At 38.7% G+C, this 16,692-nt stretch overlaps 1 protein-coding gene across 2 annotated transcripts; it reads left to right on the top strand.

Annotated features, from left to right (window-relative positions):
* The first annotated feature begins 217 nt into the window (after positions 1-217).
* fmr1 (fragile X messenger ribonucleoprotein 1) lies at positions 218-15,894 on the top strand. Of its 2 annotated transcripts, XM_053631668.1 has the most exons (15): positions 218-875; positions 1,957-2,009; positions 2,316-2,409; positions 2,490-2,561; positions 2,740-2,888; positions 3,387-3,480; positions 3,573-3,689; positions 4,968-5,138; positions 5,227-5,305; positions 5,443-5,555; positions 5,776-5,862; positions 6,261-6,456; positions 7,910-8,098; positions 11,166-11,245; positions 12,265-15,894. In XM_053631668.1, the coding sequence occupies exons 1-15, from the start codon at positions 825-827 to the stop codon at positions 12,430-12,432; spliced, it is 1,713 nt and encodes a 570-aa protein (XP_053487643.1). In that variant the 5' UTR covers positions 218-824; the 3' UTR covers positions 12,433-15,894. The 2 variants fall into 2 exon arrangements, with proteins under 2 accessions (XP_053487643.1, XP_053487644.1); XM_053631669.1 differs by lacking the exon at positions 2,490-2,561 and having other exon boundaries at positions 228-875.
* Positions 15,895-16,692: the final 798 nt, after the last annotated feature.

Below are 16,692 nucleotides of genomic sequence, written 5' to 3' on the forward strand. Positions count from 1 at the left end.
ACATGGCAAACGATGCAATTTTCATGAATATAACTTCAGACTTAAAATATGAAAGCTCGTCAAATGAAGATGAAAAGGAAGAAAGGAATCCAGTTTGACTTATATTATAAGTCAGTATAACCGCGCTCGTGCGATATTGCTTAAATAATATGAGTTTTAAATAGAGTAGAATAGAGACTATAGTGTTAAACATTAGTATCAGAATTGCCCAATCCAAGCGAAGGAGGCGGGACTTGTGGAAACAATCGCCTATCTGATTGGTGGGACTTTCTGTGGGGATTCCGGGTAGTGTAGTACAGTGTCGCAGAATTCTGAGAAGATTATTATTATTATTATTATTATTATTATTATTATTATTATTTACATAAACAAAATTAAACTGGAATATTACTGTATAGTTTATATAGGACAGCTGTAGACCGTTCATCTATATAATTATTTATTTATTTTTCACTTCCGGAACCTGACGTTTTCAACGCGTTGGTTGTTTGTTTTGTTTTTTTTTTGTTAATCCGGGGAAGCCAGACGTAAGGACGCGCACCCGGTCACGTGACTCGGGTAAAAGGGGAGTCTCTCCTGAGTGTCTATGTATGTGTATCTGTGTTTATATCAACGCGTTCACGCGCAGCGGCTGCGCCTATGCTAACGCTAGCTGCTCTGTATATGTTTCGTTTTCGCGTAAACCTCGACGCACAGCGACGCTAAACAACAACAGAAGGCTGTCGTGATTAGCAAAGAAGGAAGTGCGACAAACGCTGTAGTGTGTGTGTGTGTGTGTGTGTGTGTGTGTGTGTGTGTGTGTGTGTGTGTTTTTAATCGGCGTCATGGAGGAGCTGGCGGTGGAAGTGAGGGGCGCGAGCGGGGCTTTCTACAAGGTTGGTTCCCCTGTCTGAAGCTGTCTCGCATCCGTGCTTATGACTTTATTCGTGTTTATTCTGCGTTATTTTCCATTAACACTCGGTGCATGGGCCTGTAGTATAGGCTTTCTAGGCCTAGATGACCATGTTAAGGGCTTGGGTTGAGCTGCCGCCCTTCTATCAGCTTCATACAGAGGCCTTTCTCTCTCATATTTATTCTTAGGCGCTCCATGAATTTAACATTAAGCTCCATAGACTCCTGATTAAACCTTAAAATAAACGGATCCGCGGTGCTGTTTAGGCCTCCAGTCCAGGCTGTAAAAATGTTGGCCTGTTCAAGCAACACTGAATCATTTTTATTATGCTCATGCGGGCTGGATTATAGATTACACTCCGCTTTACTGTACAGATATACACTGTGTGATTTGCTGTTCATTCCCAGCATAAGGATTCATCATGTTTGTGTTTGTGGTTATTTCCCCCGATTGCTTCTCTTGTCATTTGTGAACTTGAGCAGAACTTCAGATCTGCCTTTACATTACTACTAAACAATACCTTTCTTTGTTTTTATTATCTTGTGTACTTTTTAATATACATCATTCACATTAAACCACCTCATAGACAAAAAAAAAGGTACAATTTAGTACCCTTTCCCCCACTGAGCCTCTCGATGTGAGATTTACTGCTATTTTTATCCATAAAAATCCTGTCTGTTAATACACCCAGTTCTTACAGGACATTCCCGATGACTTATGACAGATGTATGTGCTTGAATACAATACACGCACCCAGGCTTATCCATTTGTTTGCATTAAAGGTGCGGTATTCATTTTTCAAAAGTGCTCGTATATCTATAACAATCATATCATCTTGAAGAGATCTGGGGAAAACTGGGATCTGCAGTATTGCTATGCAGCAGATGTCAAAATGTTCTGTGCTCCACCCTTGTGTTTGCATGTTTTCTGGCCCAGAAAAAGCGAGTACAAACAGCTCAGAGTGTGATTTAAAATGTATAAACCTTTCCTGAAGGAGCATACTGTATTTCCATGTTGTTGCGGAAAATAATTGCTGATAGATAACTGACTGTTCCGTCCCGCAGGCTTTCGTGAAGGATGTGCATGAGAACACCGTCACTGTGACATTTGAAAACAAGTGAGTAACATCACATGACAATAACAGTGACAACCCCTTTTGCCACTCCCTCAAGACTCTATATTGACCTTTAATGGACTTAATAATTATGTATTATTAATAAATATCCACATTACGGATTATGATCGTACATTTATGGACTATTACAGTGTGTAATAGTCCAAACCGCCACCCTGATTTCATATGTGTGACTTATAAAAATTTACCCAAATGTCATTTGTGCACTCGACTGCCTATACATGGTCTATGCTTGTTTCGAAAAAAAAATTTATGATATTTTTTTTTTCTCATTACTTAATGATGCAGTTGGCAGCCAGAGCGACAGATCCCTTTTCATGATGTGCGGTTCCCTCCTCCTGCTGGGGTTCAGAAAGAGATCACTGAGAGTGATGAGGTTGAGGTACGTGCCATCAGAAAGACCCATAAAGCAAGCCAAACACAGTTTTGCCTGTTTTAATTGACTCCTGGTTTGGTTTGAAGGTGTACTCCAGGGCTAATGACAAGGAACCATGTGGGTGGTGGCAAGCCAAAGTGCGCATGGTAAAAGGGGAGGTGAGCAAGATTTAAGCTGGACATTTCTGCATAGTTTTGAAATCAAATGAATCGGGCAGATCTAGAGCGATCGGTTTGGCTTCGCACGAAGGAAGCGGATATTTTCATACTTCTTTTGTTTATCGGTATGCAAAAACTAAGGCTGGGTGTTTAGCATTTCTGGCTCTGTTTCCTCCAGTTTTATGTCATCGAGTACGCCGCCTGCGATGCCACGCTCAACGAGATCGTCACGTTAGAGAGGCTGCGGCCCGTGAACCCGAACAAAGCCACCGCGAGGAACCCCTTCCTGAAAATCCGACTGGACGTTCCAGAAGACCTGCGACAGATGTATGTCCTTCATTACGTTTACACAGACTTATTCGATCGATGCTTTTAAGGTTTCTAATTTTGTTTCTATATCTATAATAGTCATATAATTTGAAAGATACCTGTCGACAATGGGGATTTATAATAGTGCCATGCAGTGGATCAATTATAACTTCTAAGTTTCATACTTTTGCATTATATCTGGCCTGGAAATAAGCTCCATCCCTAGGTGGAACAAAGATGCTCAAGTCTGTCCGTTTCCGTAAAAGGGGATTATACTTGGGTTAATTTTGTATTCGTTAAAAAAATTATTCCGTTTTGTTTTTGTTTGTTGATTGACAATAGCCATGTGCATTGCTCTGAAAATGATGCATTGCTGAAGGATCTACATCTAAAAGCTTAACTACTGGTTAATGCCATTTAATGATGATTTCCTTTTATATTATATATATTTTTGTGGTTGTATTGTAGATTAATCATTAATTTTTACTTAATTTGTTCTTCATTAAACGTCCACAGCTGCGCAAAAGACTCCGCTCACAAAGATTTTAAAAAAGCCGTCGGAGCGTTCAACGTCACGTATGACTCTGATAAGAAGCAGCTGGTCATTCTGGTGAGTAAAAAATCTCAAGTCATCATTTAGTCATTTCCACAAATATATTTCCTCATACCCCCCCTTCTTAATGTCCTTTTGGTACATTCCAGTCAGTCAACGAGGTGACTACTAAACGGGCGACCATGTTGACGGACATGCACTTCAGGAGCCTGCGCACCAAAATGTCCCTCATTCTACGGAACGAAGAGGCCAGTAGGCAGCTGGAGGTACGGCCACTAGTACACTGAAATCATCCACTCGTGTGCACTTAACTTCCTCTGTCCGTTCTGCTCCGGTCGCCTGCGGTGCAATGGAATCTAGCTGCTAAATCTGTTTCTCTGGCTTGGGAGTGGAGTCTGTAACATAATGATGGGATTGTGGCCTGCAAATCTGCCGTGTGGCACTTCAGAGTCTATATTTAACGAGCAAGAGGGTTTTGCTATCTCATATGTTGTACGGATGCACAGCTGTTGCATTCCAGACCCGGGCTTAACTGCACGGGCTTCCACATTGGCGCACAGCGTTAGGGCACATAAAGATTATCAAGTGTTTGTTTATTAAGAAATATTAGAGTTCGGATCACTTCGGCGATCATTAAAAGTTTTTAACGCAGTTTGCTTTGTGCCTTAGAATAAGTTTTAATTTGGATGTTTTCTTAAGAAGTATTCGGTATTTTCTCATGCTTAGCCTATGCACATATACAAACATTTCTAATTATAGATTCGGTTCTTTTATTCGTAAGTAGCTAAGCAGTGAGGTCGAATTCTTATCCAAGTTCAAAGTGCTGCAGGTTTCCCCTGACTGACCAGAAGCAACTACAGTTGAATGCAAAAGTTTGCACCCCCTCGTCAAATGGATACATGTACATATTTTTACAATATATTCATTAAAATGAATAATAATATTTTAAATCCGATGATAATTTATTTAATCTCACATGATATGAAAATATTATAACGCTTACTTCTAAAGGAAATATGTTTAGTCTAAGTAAATGAAAGGCCTTGTCAAACCATGTGCCATAATTATTGGCACCTCTGCGTTTAGTTCTATGTGCAACACTCAGTCTCGTATAATCCTTGATGAGATTGGAGAATACAGAACAAGAAATCCGAGACCAGTTCTCAAGACAGAATCTCTCCAAGATCCTGTCTTGTACCCATGACACAGTTGAAACTTCCCAGCAGAGGCTGCTAGACTTTCGTTTAAAATCTGCTGGTACTTGACGCCATGTATCTGAACAAGGTTCCCTGGGCTTTTAGAGGAGAAACAGCCACGATATCACAGATCCTTTACCATCCTTAGAGAATTCAGTGCTTGCTTCTGGTACACCTTCCAAACAGCATGTTGGCATCGCTTTATAATCTCCCTTTAAAATGCCTTTTTTTTTTTCTTAGGCTAATTAATTCCACTTTGGAAGAAAAGAAAAAAAACACACGCAATATGAGTTAAAAAAGATGCTTTGGGGGAACCTGGCTCATGGTCATGTCCTGCGTTTTCTCCAGAGCTCTCGTCAGTTAGCGTCACGGTTCCACGAGCAGTTCGTGGTGCGCGACGATCTGATGGGTTTGGCCATCGGCACACACGGAGCCAACATCCAACAGGCCCGCAAAGTTCCCGGAGTCACCAACATCGACCTAGACGAGGAGACGTGCACCTTTCACATATATGGAGAGGTACACCGCAGCCCTGCTTTCACATAGTCATGTTTATTCTGAGACTCTGAGCAGGATATTTTTAACTAGTAAGGTTGTGTGTTTGCAGGACCAGGAGGCTGTGCGCAAAGCCAGGAGCTACCTGGAGTTTTCCGAAGATGTTATCAGGGTACCCAGGAATTTAGTAGGTAAAGAGAAACAGTGGATTATCAAAAAGTACTGCATAAGCGCTTAAGGTATCTTTTTTTGGGGGGGGGGGAGTGAATTTTGTTAGCTGTGCCATTTAGTTGGCTTATTCACAATATCATTTGCTCCTCTCCACCAGGAAAAGTCATTGGGAAGAGCGGGAAGCTGATTCAGGAGGTCGTGGACAAATCCGGAGTCGTCCGAGTGAGAGTGGAACCGGAAAACGAGAAGAAATCATCTCCGTTGGAGGAGGTCAGTATGTGTTTACGACCTGCTGTCAATGACCAAGACATTTCACACAGACAGGGACAGAAAGTATCGATCAGAAAAGGGTGTGAAGTGGCAGTGTTTACTTAGTAGATATGCTACAAGAATAAGAATGGTGGTGTTGCATGGCTTTGTGATTCATCACTGTTTCATTGTTATTTCTCACTCACATGCAACGCTGATTGAATTCTGCGGCTGACTAAAGGGCATGGTGCCGTTCGTGTTTGTCGGGACAAAAGAAAGCATCTCAAACGCACGCCTACTGCTCGACTACCATCTCAATTATCTCAAGGTAATTTTTCCACTAACCCGCGTTCCTGTGGTGTTGATAGTAAATAGGGCTGAAGCATCATACCAGAACAAGTTCTCGACCCACCCAGTCGAATATCTGTGGGATATTTCGGAATGGCAACTAGCGAATGTGTCAGTCGGCTAGTCTGTGTAACCCCTACCACATAGAAATCATGCTGCTCAAGCAATGTGTTGATACACCACACCTAAAATATGATGCACAACATTTTAGATTTTTAGTTTATTGTAGTTTATATGAACATCCATACATCCATTTTCCATACCGCTTATCCTACACAGGGTCGCTGGGGAGCCTGGAGTCTACCCCAAGGAACTCAAGGCACAAGGTGAGAGAGTTATGTAAACATGATTTATTTTATTCTATTTTTTTCCCTCCAGGAGGTGGATCAGTTGCGAATGGAGAGGCTGCAGATTGATGAGCAGCTACGACAGATCGGCGGAGGCCCCAGAGCTCCATCAGGCCGACCGGAGAAGGAAAAACCATTCAGCTCTGATAACGGCATGGGGCATTCCCGAGGGGGCAAGCCGTTCGGCCGTGGGGGGCGAGGAAGACGAGGGCCTACATTTGCGTCAGGTACACTACCCGTCAAAAGTTTAGACACAGTCATTCTTCATTTTAATTTTTTCCCCCCACATTTTATAATAATAATAGTCATCAAAACTCTGGATTAACACAAATGGAACTATGGGAATTATGTTGTGATAAAAAAAAAAATCCAAAATAATTTAATAGTTTAGCATCTTCAAAGTAGACGCCCTTTTTGCCAAGAATTTCCAGAAATATATTCTTGGTATTTTCTCAACTAATTTCTTGCGGAATCCCCCTGAGATGCTTTTTGAACAGTATTAAAGGAGTTCCCACCTATGTTGGATGCTTATTGGCTGCTTTTCGGAATATTTCGCTCAGTTGCCCATTTAAATATATATATATATATATACACACACACACACACACACACACACACACACATATATATATATATATATATATAATACGTATATATATATGTATATATAATATGTATATATATGTATGTGTGTGTATATATATATATATATATATATATATATATATATACACACACACATATATATATATATATATATATATATATATATATATATATATATATATATATATATATATATTTTTTTTTTTTTTTTTAATTATTTTTTTTTGTAAATATAATGTTATTTTTCTAATGAAAGAAACGAATATGTTGGCACAATGTATGTTTTTTTTGTCTACAACACCGGTTTCAAACATTTAATCATAGACCTTCAGATCAATTTTTTTTTTCACATTTCAGTCTCCACACTTTTGACTGGTCGTGTATACACATACAGTGGGGGAAATAAGTATTGGGCGCTTCAACATTTTTAAAATACGTTTTAATCCGATCCAAAACTCATGAAATTGCTTGATGGTGGCAGTTCCCGGAAGAAAAAAAAAGGCACAGGGGTGTAAATATTAATACTCTCATTAGGAAATCCAGATTCTTTGAATATTTGAAACACTCCCAACCCTCGATGCATCGATCCCTTGCTCTGCCAGTGTCTTATGGCCTACATTTGTTTACTGGAATGTGATTGGCTCTTTGTATTTTAATGACCTAATGACACTGTGCATTCTTCCCCACAATGACTAGATTATTAATAATTGTATAGTTGACTATAAGGTAGTTTTAACAGCCTCTAGTTGCATGAAGTTACGTTTTAATCAATGAGGTTTTAAGTCTATTTTTGGCTTAAAATACAGTGAATAAAAACTACTGTAGCCTGAGTAACACAGATTCATTTTAACGTCAATTAGTTGCATGGCATTTTTTGCACCGCAGTTAAAGTGCAAGTAATGTGTGCTTTAATGATTAATGTTTAGTTGCTTATCGTTTTTATGACTGCTGTTTTAAAGAGGTGTTTGCTCAGAAAGGCTGATCTAGTGAAGACAATTAAAGCCTTCCTTTATTTGAAGGTCTGAGTTCGTTTTTTTTCCACGCCATATTATTGTTTGTGAATATTTTCTCAAGGCACCAATTCTGAAGCATCGAACGCATCCGAGACTGAATCAGACCACAGAGATGAGCTGAGTGACTGGTCTCTGGCTCCCACCGATGAAGAGTCTATGGGTTACCCCAAACGAGTCCCGGACGGACGAAAGAGGGGCGGCGGTGGCGGCCGGGGACGAGGGGGACGAGGAAGAGGAGGAGGTTACAAAGGTAATTACTTACATTTCTAGAATTCATCTCATTTCCCTTTGACTCGGGAGATTTCCTTTTAGGGTCGCAAAAATATTTCAAATTCCAAATATATCTATTTTTCCTCTGTTATGTGGTGATGTAAGTAAGGGTTAAAACACTTGGAGGCATGCTGTTATATAAACAGTCAAAAAATGGTTTTGTGATGTCACTCTAAGAACGAGGGTGTTGCTTGTTTACTAATAACATCACAACTTGGATGGTTTTATTCCTCTGATATCACAGCAATTTGCCAATACTTTTTTTTTTTTTTAATGAAAAACCTCCTCTGGAACGTACTTGCCTCCGACTGTTGCAAAGCGCTGACACTGGAGACTCCTTCCAAGTACGCTAAATAAACATCTCATCACAGAACACTTCCCCATATCAACAGTTATACACCTTTTTAGCCATTTTATGTGGAGGGTCCACCATACAAGTTCCTGTGTAAGTCGTTACTATAGAAACGCTAGCGTATTAGAATGAGCACGTTAATAAAAACCTGCTGCTGTTATAGAAAGTTAATCAACACCTTCTAACCAATCAGAAGCGAGGCTTCAGAAGTGCTGTGATTATAAACAATATTAATGAAAAGATACACAAATGTTTAGAGTACAAATAGTATTGGATAATGTTAATGTAAAAAAAAAAAATGAATAATAAAAACACTAATAGTGACTTTTAGCTCAGATTAAGGTGAGCACAGCACAGTATGCAATGGTTTCATACACTTTGTTTAAAGCTTCAGTGAATGTAGTGATTTTGAGTGCTTATATTGTCTGTCTGATCTTCATGAGGTTAGTACAGTGCTCCTGAGTAATATTGGCACCCTTGGTAGGTATGAACAAAGAAGGCTGTGAAAAATTTTGTTGTTTAACCTTTTAATCTTTTGTTTAATCTTTTGTATAAAAATACTCTGCTCTCAAAGATATCAAACAATTGCAAACAAAGCAGGTTCATCAAAAAAATCTTTGTTAAATAAAGGTGTGCAACAATTATTGACACCCTTTTAGTCAATACTTTGTGCTATCTCCGTTTGCCAAGATAACAGTCTTCTCCTATAACGCCTGATGAGGTTGGTGAATACATGGCAAGGGATCTGAGACCGTTCCTCCATACAGAATCTCTCCAGATCCTTCAAATTTCGAGGTTCACCTCTTCAGTTCACCCCACAGGTTTTCTATGGGTTTCAAGTCGGGGGACTGGGATGGCCATGGCAGGACCTTGATTTTGATTCAGCCCCAAAACATTAAAGATCCACCACCATATTTAACCGTGGGCATGAGGTACTTTTCCATTTGGCTATCTCTCTGTGTGCGCCAAAACCACCTCTGGTGTTTATTGCCAAAAAGCTCTATTTTGGTTTCATTTGGCCATAGAACCCGATCCCATTTGATGTTCCAGTAGTGTCTGGCAGACTGAAGACACTTGAGTTTGTTTTAGAGCTGCAACCACTAATCGATAAAATCGATAATAATCGATTATGAAAATCCTTGTCAATGAATCTCATTATCAATTAGTTGGTCTGCGCGTAGCACGGGGTATGTTTACTCACTAAGTTACTTCTCTGCTGAAAACACGCTTCGCAGAGTAAATACTAAAGTTGTGTCCCAAATGAAGTACTATATACTTACACTGTGCATTATGTACGCTACCGTCTAGTGTATGAATTTTAGAAAGGTAATAGCATCTCAAATGGAACATAGCGTTTTTTTAATTAACTGGAAGTACAAGCCGCTTTCTAGGCGAGCACACATGATGTCATATGCTCTACTGTGACGCCGTTTGATTTAGCAGATACCCAGAGTCACCGACAATGACTTTCTTTTTACTGTTTGTCAACGTAACCTTTTATAAAGAGTAATGCATAAATACTATTATATAATATAAACTTATATATTTTATAAACTAATATATAAGTATTTATGCTTTTATTTATTTATTTTTTAATGGATGCACAAAAAGCACGGAATTAAACTACAGTCCTAAATGAATAATAACAACAAACAGTTGTGTAAAGTTTTAGTCTGAAGTTTATATTTGTAACACTCAGTTTGTGGATTTTATTTTAAATAAATAAAAAACATGGTACTGAAACTTTGAACCCCCCCCCCCATCCGATTAATCAATTTATTGAAAAATAATCGACCAACTAATCAATTATGAAAATAATCATTATTTGCAGCCCTAGTTTGGTTTTGGATGAGAGTAGATTCTTTTTTCTTGAAACCCTTCCAAACAACTTGTGGTGATGTAGGTGACTTCAGATTGTACTTTTGGAGACTTTCTGACCCCAAGACACAACTAACGTCTGCAATTCTCCAGCTGTGATCCTTGGAGAACCGTCCTCTTCACAGTGCGTTGAGACGATATAGAGACACGTCCTCTTCCAGGTTGATTCATAACATATCCAGTTGACTGGAACTTCTTAATTATTGCCCTGATGGTGGAAATGGGCATTTTCAATGCTTGTGCTATTTTCTTATAGCCACGCCCCATTTTGTGAAGCTTAACAACCTTTTGTTGTTAAGCTTCACAAGCTTAACAACAAAAAAAAGCTTGTCAACCTCGGTCTAACCCATTGTTATGAATGACTAAGGGAATTTGGTATGTGTGTTACCTCATATTTATACCCCCCTCATATTCCTGTTCCTAGTCACCCAGGTGTACTAAAAACTTTTTTAAATATCAATGGGAATATACTTCAAATATATTTTTCTCATATGAATTCATAGGGGTGCCAGTAATTCTTGCACACCTATATTTAACAAATGTGTGTGTGTGTGTGTGTGTGTGTGTGTATGTGTGTATATATATATATATATATATATATATATATATATATATATATATTTGATAAACTTTTTGCTTTTGCAATTGTTTGATATCCATGAGAGTAGTGTTTTTGTGAATTATTTTTTTTTTATCAAAAGGTTAAAAAATAAAGACAAATTTTCACAGCCTTCTGTGCATATATTTACCAAGGGTGCCAATATTAGTGGAGGGCACTGTATGTTTGCTGTCTTAACATTATATTGTGTTTATTCAGGTGAGGACGTACACTGGAGTGAGTCACGCCCCCGGAACTCCAGAGACTCCAAGCCAAGGCTGCAGGAGGATTCACTACAGGTAGGCAATTACTATAAACATCAGTGATGATGATGAGAGTCTTTACTTATGACCGATTAGCTAGGCCATGCTCGAAGTCACACTCTTTGTCATGTCCCTAAAACGTTCCTGAGCAGTTTTGAGTGTCGCAGGGTGCATTATCCTGCTGAAAGAGGCCACTGTCGTTGGGGAATACCGTTGCCATGAAGGTGTGTAGTTGGTCTGCAACAGTGTTTAGGTAGGTGGTACGTGTCAAAGTAACATCCACATGATGCCAGGACCCAAGGTTTCCCAGCAGAACATTGCCCAGAACATCACACTTCCTCCACCAGCTTGCCTTTTTCCCATAGTGCACCCTGGTGCCATCTATTCCCCAGGTAAGCAACGCACCCGGCCATCCACATGATGTAAAAGAAAACCTGATTCATCAGCCTAGACCTCCTTCTTCCATTGCTCCATGGTCCAGTTCTGATGCTCACGTGCCCATTGTAGGCGCTTTCGGCGGTGGACAGGGGTCAGCATGGGCGCTCTGACCGGTCTGCAGCTACACAGCCCTAAACGCAGCAAGCTGCGATGCACTGTGGGACTTTTTCAGCAATTTGTGCTACAGTAGCTCTTCTGTGGGATCACACTAGATGGGCCAACCTTCATTCCCCACACACATTGGACCAGTTTTGTTAGGTACTAACCACTGCATACCGGGAACACCCCACAAGACCTGCCGCTTTGGAGATGCTCTGACCCAGTCGTCTAGACATCACAATTTGGCCCTAGTCAAAGTCGCTCAGATCCTTACGCTTGCCCTTTTTCCCCGACACATCAACTTCGAGAACTGACTGTTCACTTGCTGCCTAATATATCCCACCCCTGACAGGTGCCATCTAATGAAATAATCACTTCACCTGTCACCGGCAGTTTTTATGTCATGGGTGATCTGTGTAATCTCACATGATAAGAGTAATAAGAGAGATGTGTGTCTGTGTGTGATGGTGGTCCATATCAGTTCAGCTGTGATCATCTCCTGACTTTTCTCTCTTCAGATTCGTGTCGACAGCAATAACGAGAGGAGTGTCCACACCAGCCGAGGCCCTCAGGGGCCCATCAGCGACTCCGGCGGCCCCCGACAGAGGAGCGTCAAGGAGCGAGGGATAAAGAAAGACAAGCCGGAAGGGCCAGACAGCCAGGTCGTCATGAACGGCGTGTCGTAAATGAAGATCCCCCCCCCCTCCCCCCCGTGTCTAATCTCGCAAACAATTCCACCGTTCCAGAAGCTTCTTTCATTAGAGACACATTAGGCCAAAGAGAACCAGGTCAGTAGGGCTTAACGAGGAAAAAAAAAAAAAAGACATGACATGACATCAAGCACATTTTGTAACTGTTAACGGGGGTACTAGACAAAAATGTCTCTGCTGTCTCTGAATTTTGTAGTCTGCATTGATTAGAGGTGTCGGTCTCTAAATCGAAAGTTTTGTAAATCGACTTTCTAGGCAACTAACAAAGCTGTGGGTGTATTAAAAAAAAAAAGTGTGGTTTGTTTTTTTTTATTTTTTTTGATTTTTTTTGATTTTTGTTCACATCAGGGGAACATCAGATTTGATTCAGATATGTGTGGGCCATCTCTTGTGGCAATTTTTTTTTTTCCTCTACTGTTTGGTGTCTGGTTATTATAGAGCCGCCCATCATGATGTGAGGTTCCAGCCACATTGCTTTAAAAAAAAAAAAATAAATAAATAAAAAAAATTGACAAGTAGACATACTCTTAGATGATCTGTGCCTTTAACTAGTGGGGATAGTTTCTGAATTTGGACTCTTAATCAGGGAAGACGACATGGATTCTGCATAATCTCAGCCAGTCAGTTAAAATAAACCATGGTGCATGTACAGTACTACATGTGATGTTTTTGCTACATCTAAAGGGCAACTTTTCATCAGTTTTTTTCCCCCCCTTTTTTTTTTTTCTTTTTTGGACGGTGTAAAGGTGATCTCGTCCCAAGTGACGAAGTAATCGACCACTTGATGCGATTTATATGGATGTATTTCATTTTCTGATGTATTTGATTTGATTAATTTAAATGAGACACGTTAGCTTTCTAGTGAACCATCTTTAGCTGCAGTAGTTGTCTTGTTTTCCCAAAACCTTTTTTTTTTTGTTTTTTTTTTTTTTAAAAAAAGTTTCTTTCTCTCTTTTTTTTGGCTTCCTAGTATGTACCATCCAAACTTTAAAAGCGATGCTTACAGGGAGTAGGTGAACTTCATCCTAAGCCACATCCTGTCGCCCCGTGTGTTTACTCCACTTTCATGTTCAGGTGTAAAAAGCACTGATATCAGATATTGCTGTAAAAGCTTGATTATCGGTAACAGCGTATTGTACATGACACCCTCGCTGTTATTTTGACATTACGGTCGAACTTTTCAAGCGTGCACTTACGTTCCGTGTTCCTCGGCAACTACTTCGTTTTAAAGATATCCGCTCGTGACGAGACAGACGAATCATGCGTACACCCTCGTCGTAATGAACATAACGAACTTTTTTCATTTTGACTCTGCTGTACTTTTCGCTTAGGGAGGGAAGATGAAGGAGATGACATTGAGTTCGATATAAAGCTGTGTTACCTGATCCGTGCTTGTGCATTTCCTTTTTAGTTTACAGTTTAGAGGTTTAGAAGAGTGTTCTACACCCAGACTTTTTTCTTTCTTTTCTTCTTTTTTTTAGGTTTGTTTCAGTTCTTTTTCTTTTTTTTTTTGGAAACCTACTGTGACGCTAACCTTTAGTAGTCCTTTTCTCCGCTCTGTACAGCCGTAACAGTTCATTTATACCTGCTATTTCCTGCTAGAACTATCTTTAACAGTGACGATAATTCAGACTTACTTGTTGCAGCTTAAACCACAATCTTGACCTGATTTTGCCTGAATCAACATCCTGCGACAAATGAGACAAAATGTCAGCGAACATCAGCGTATAATGTTATACATTAGAATTGAGCTGTTAATACAGCTTGTCTGGCTCAAATGGGCAAGAGGTACTGGAATCTGGGCAATATGAACTACTTTTAAGACACAGCTCTCACCCTAGATGTCCGGTACTGTCTGCTGTTTCCCTTATTTAACACACCTACCACGTACCTGATCATAAATATAAATATACTGCACTATTCTATTAAAGATACCGGTGATCATCATCAGAAATGAAGATCCCAAACTGTACTTTTCCTTCTCGCTGTGGTGGTACCATCAAGGCTACGTAACCTCGTGTACCTTTAGTGTGTTTCTTGCACCTGGAAACCTGAATATACTATACCTTTAAAATAATTTTAAGGTACATAACTGGATCTTACAGATCAATGATGCACCTTTTACTCTTTACTCACCACGTGCCCCATCCCAGGTAGAACATAACATACTACGTCTCACCTCAGCGATAAGGAAAAGTACCTTTATTTTTGCATGATGTGTCAGTAGTGTAATAGTGTAAGAGCTTTGTCTGATTAAAATTTAATAAACGAACCTATAGACTGGCAAAGTTGTGCTATTGTAGCACACCTCCCCCTAATTGTTATATAATGGCCGGTTTTAGAGTTGAAATACTGTAGCACCTTTCTGGTACTTTTGCAGAACAGTTTACCATCATAAACATTAGCTGTTGAAGACAAACACTAGAACCTTAATATATAGATTTTTTTGTGACAGGTCTGTCTCAGAATTAATAACTACTGTTATTACTTCTACTACTACTACTACTACTTCCACTACTATCACTGGTAATTTACCTTTTGTATTTGCATTGCAATTTTAACAATTTGAATCATCTAATATGACTACTACTACTACTACTACTACTACTAATAATAATAATAATAATAATAATAATAATAATAATATAATATACTACTATTAATGGTAATATAAATAAAAAAAAAGAAAGCTGTTTAAGAGACTAACAGGATTTTTTTTTGTTTGTTTTATGATCACTTCATCTCAAATTTTAATATTTGTAGTAGTAGTAATAAAAGTAGTAGTAATGTTACCATTATTATTAATACTAATAATTAGTAGTAGTAATAGTAACATTAATGGTAAATTATTATTATTATTATTATTATTATTATTATTTAGTAGTAGGTGTGTTAAACAGGGAACCTGCCCACTTCTGATGGATTCCAAACAGCGAATGACTGTTGTAATCACCTTTTGAGAAGTTTCCTCTCAGTCTCTTTACGCAAAACTCATACAAGGCTCAATTTGTGACAGTCTGTTAATGCACAGTTTTAAATAAAAATAATAATAATAATTAAAAAACTGTTCTGAAAATCGTGTTGCCAAACAGACTGTTTCCTAGTTATTTATTTTTCAGACTGTGTGAGTTTACAAAAACACCAAAATTTCATCTCTCGCTCATATTGTAGGCTGTTGTGAAAAATAAGTAAAAGCATTTTTAATAAAAGAAGATATAATTAATCAGACAGGAGAAAAAAAATAATAAAAAAACAAGATAAACTGTAGATACTGAACCAAGGTAGACTGACCTTGTATGTTACTGCACTTTGGGTAAGAGTTTCTTTGTACATAAATAGCAAGACAGACTGGGTTTTATGTTGACATTGTTTGGTTATAGTGCAATATATTTTGTATGCAAGCAGTTTCAATAAATAAAGGTTGATCTTCCTCTGCAAGCTGAAATGTGTGGGTTTTTTTTTTTTTCTTGGAAATTGAGCTTTAGGACTTTTACATGCCATATGTTAAAAGAAAGAAACAATTGTGAAATAATCCATCTTTAATTACTGTGCTGTACTCTTTCGTCTCCACATGATGGAGCCCTTGCAGCAAGGACTGCAATAAAATGGCCCCGCTTACACTGTTTTGCCAGGCCGTGGTAAACGAGAACCTGTAATGAACGACTGAAAATAGAAGTGTCGTTATTTTACAGAAATGTAATATATGATATAATTACAGAAATAAGTGGAATTCTTTCAATCTGAATGGTTAGAAGGTGTTGATTTATTTTCTATAACTGCAGCTATGACAATACAGCCAAGGCGAATAATAATAATAATAATAAACAGAAAATGTAGCATCATTATTTATAAATGTATATGGAGATATTTGCTCTTAGGGGGTGCTTATGGAAGGAGTCTCCAGTGTTGGCACTTTGTAACCACCAATAAGTTTTAAACCATAGAACAGTGTTCAGGACGGATAGCTTTGTAAAAAAAATAATTAATCAAAAAGGTGATTTGGCCTACAACCACTATGATCTTGATATTATACAAGTTATTTCAGGGTCGGTTAAGTATTTTTTTTTTGTTTGTTTGTTTTTTGTTTTTTTCTCTACCCTCCCTTTAGGAGAACCATTAAATCTTTTGTTAAGGGTAGAATTTCCATGTACAAAATTATTCAATACTTGTTCCATTTAAATTCTTTCAATAGTTGTCTGGAAAAAGAGCAGGCGATCTTCAACAGTCCAGTTTTGT

The sequence above is a fragment of the Ictalurus furcatus genome, chromosome 8 (assembly GCF_023375685.1).
Source record: "Ictalurus furcatus strain D&B chromosome 8, Billie_1.0, whole genome shotgun sequence".
Taxonomy (NCBI): Eukaryota; Metazoa; Chordata; class Actinopteri; order Siluriformes; family Ictaluridae; genus Ictalurus; species Ictalurus furcatus.

Bases quoted from the DNA above. Each gene is read 5' to 3' on its own strand.
- fmr1 (XM_053631668.1), top strand. From the start codon at position 825: ATGGAGGAGCTGGCGGTGGAAGTGAGGGGCGCGAGCGGGGCTTTCTAC. The intron at 5,863-6,260 runs GTAATTTTTCCA...TTTTCCCTCCAG, and splicing joins ACCATCTCAATTATCTCAAG to GAGGTGGATCAGTTGCGAAT. The intron at 11,246-12,264 runs GTAGGCAATTAC...TTCTCTCTTCAG, and splicing joins TGCAGGAGGATTCACTACAG to ATTCGTGTCGACAGCAATAA.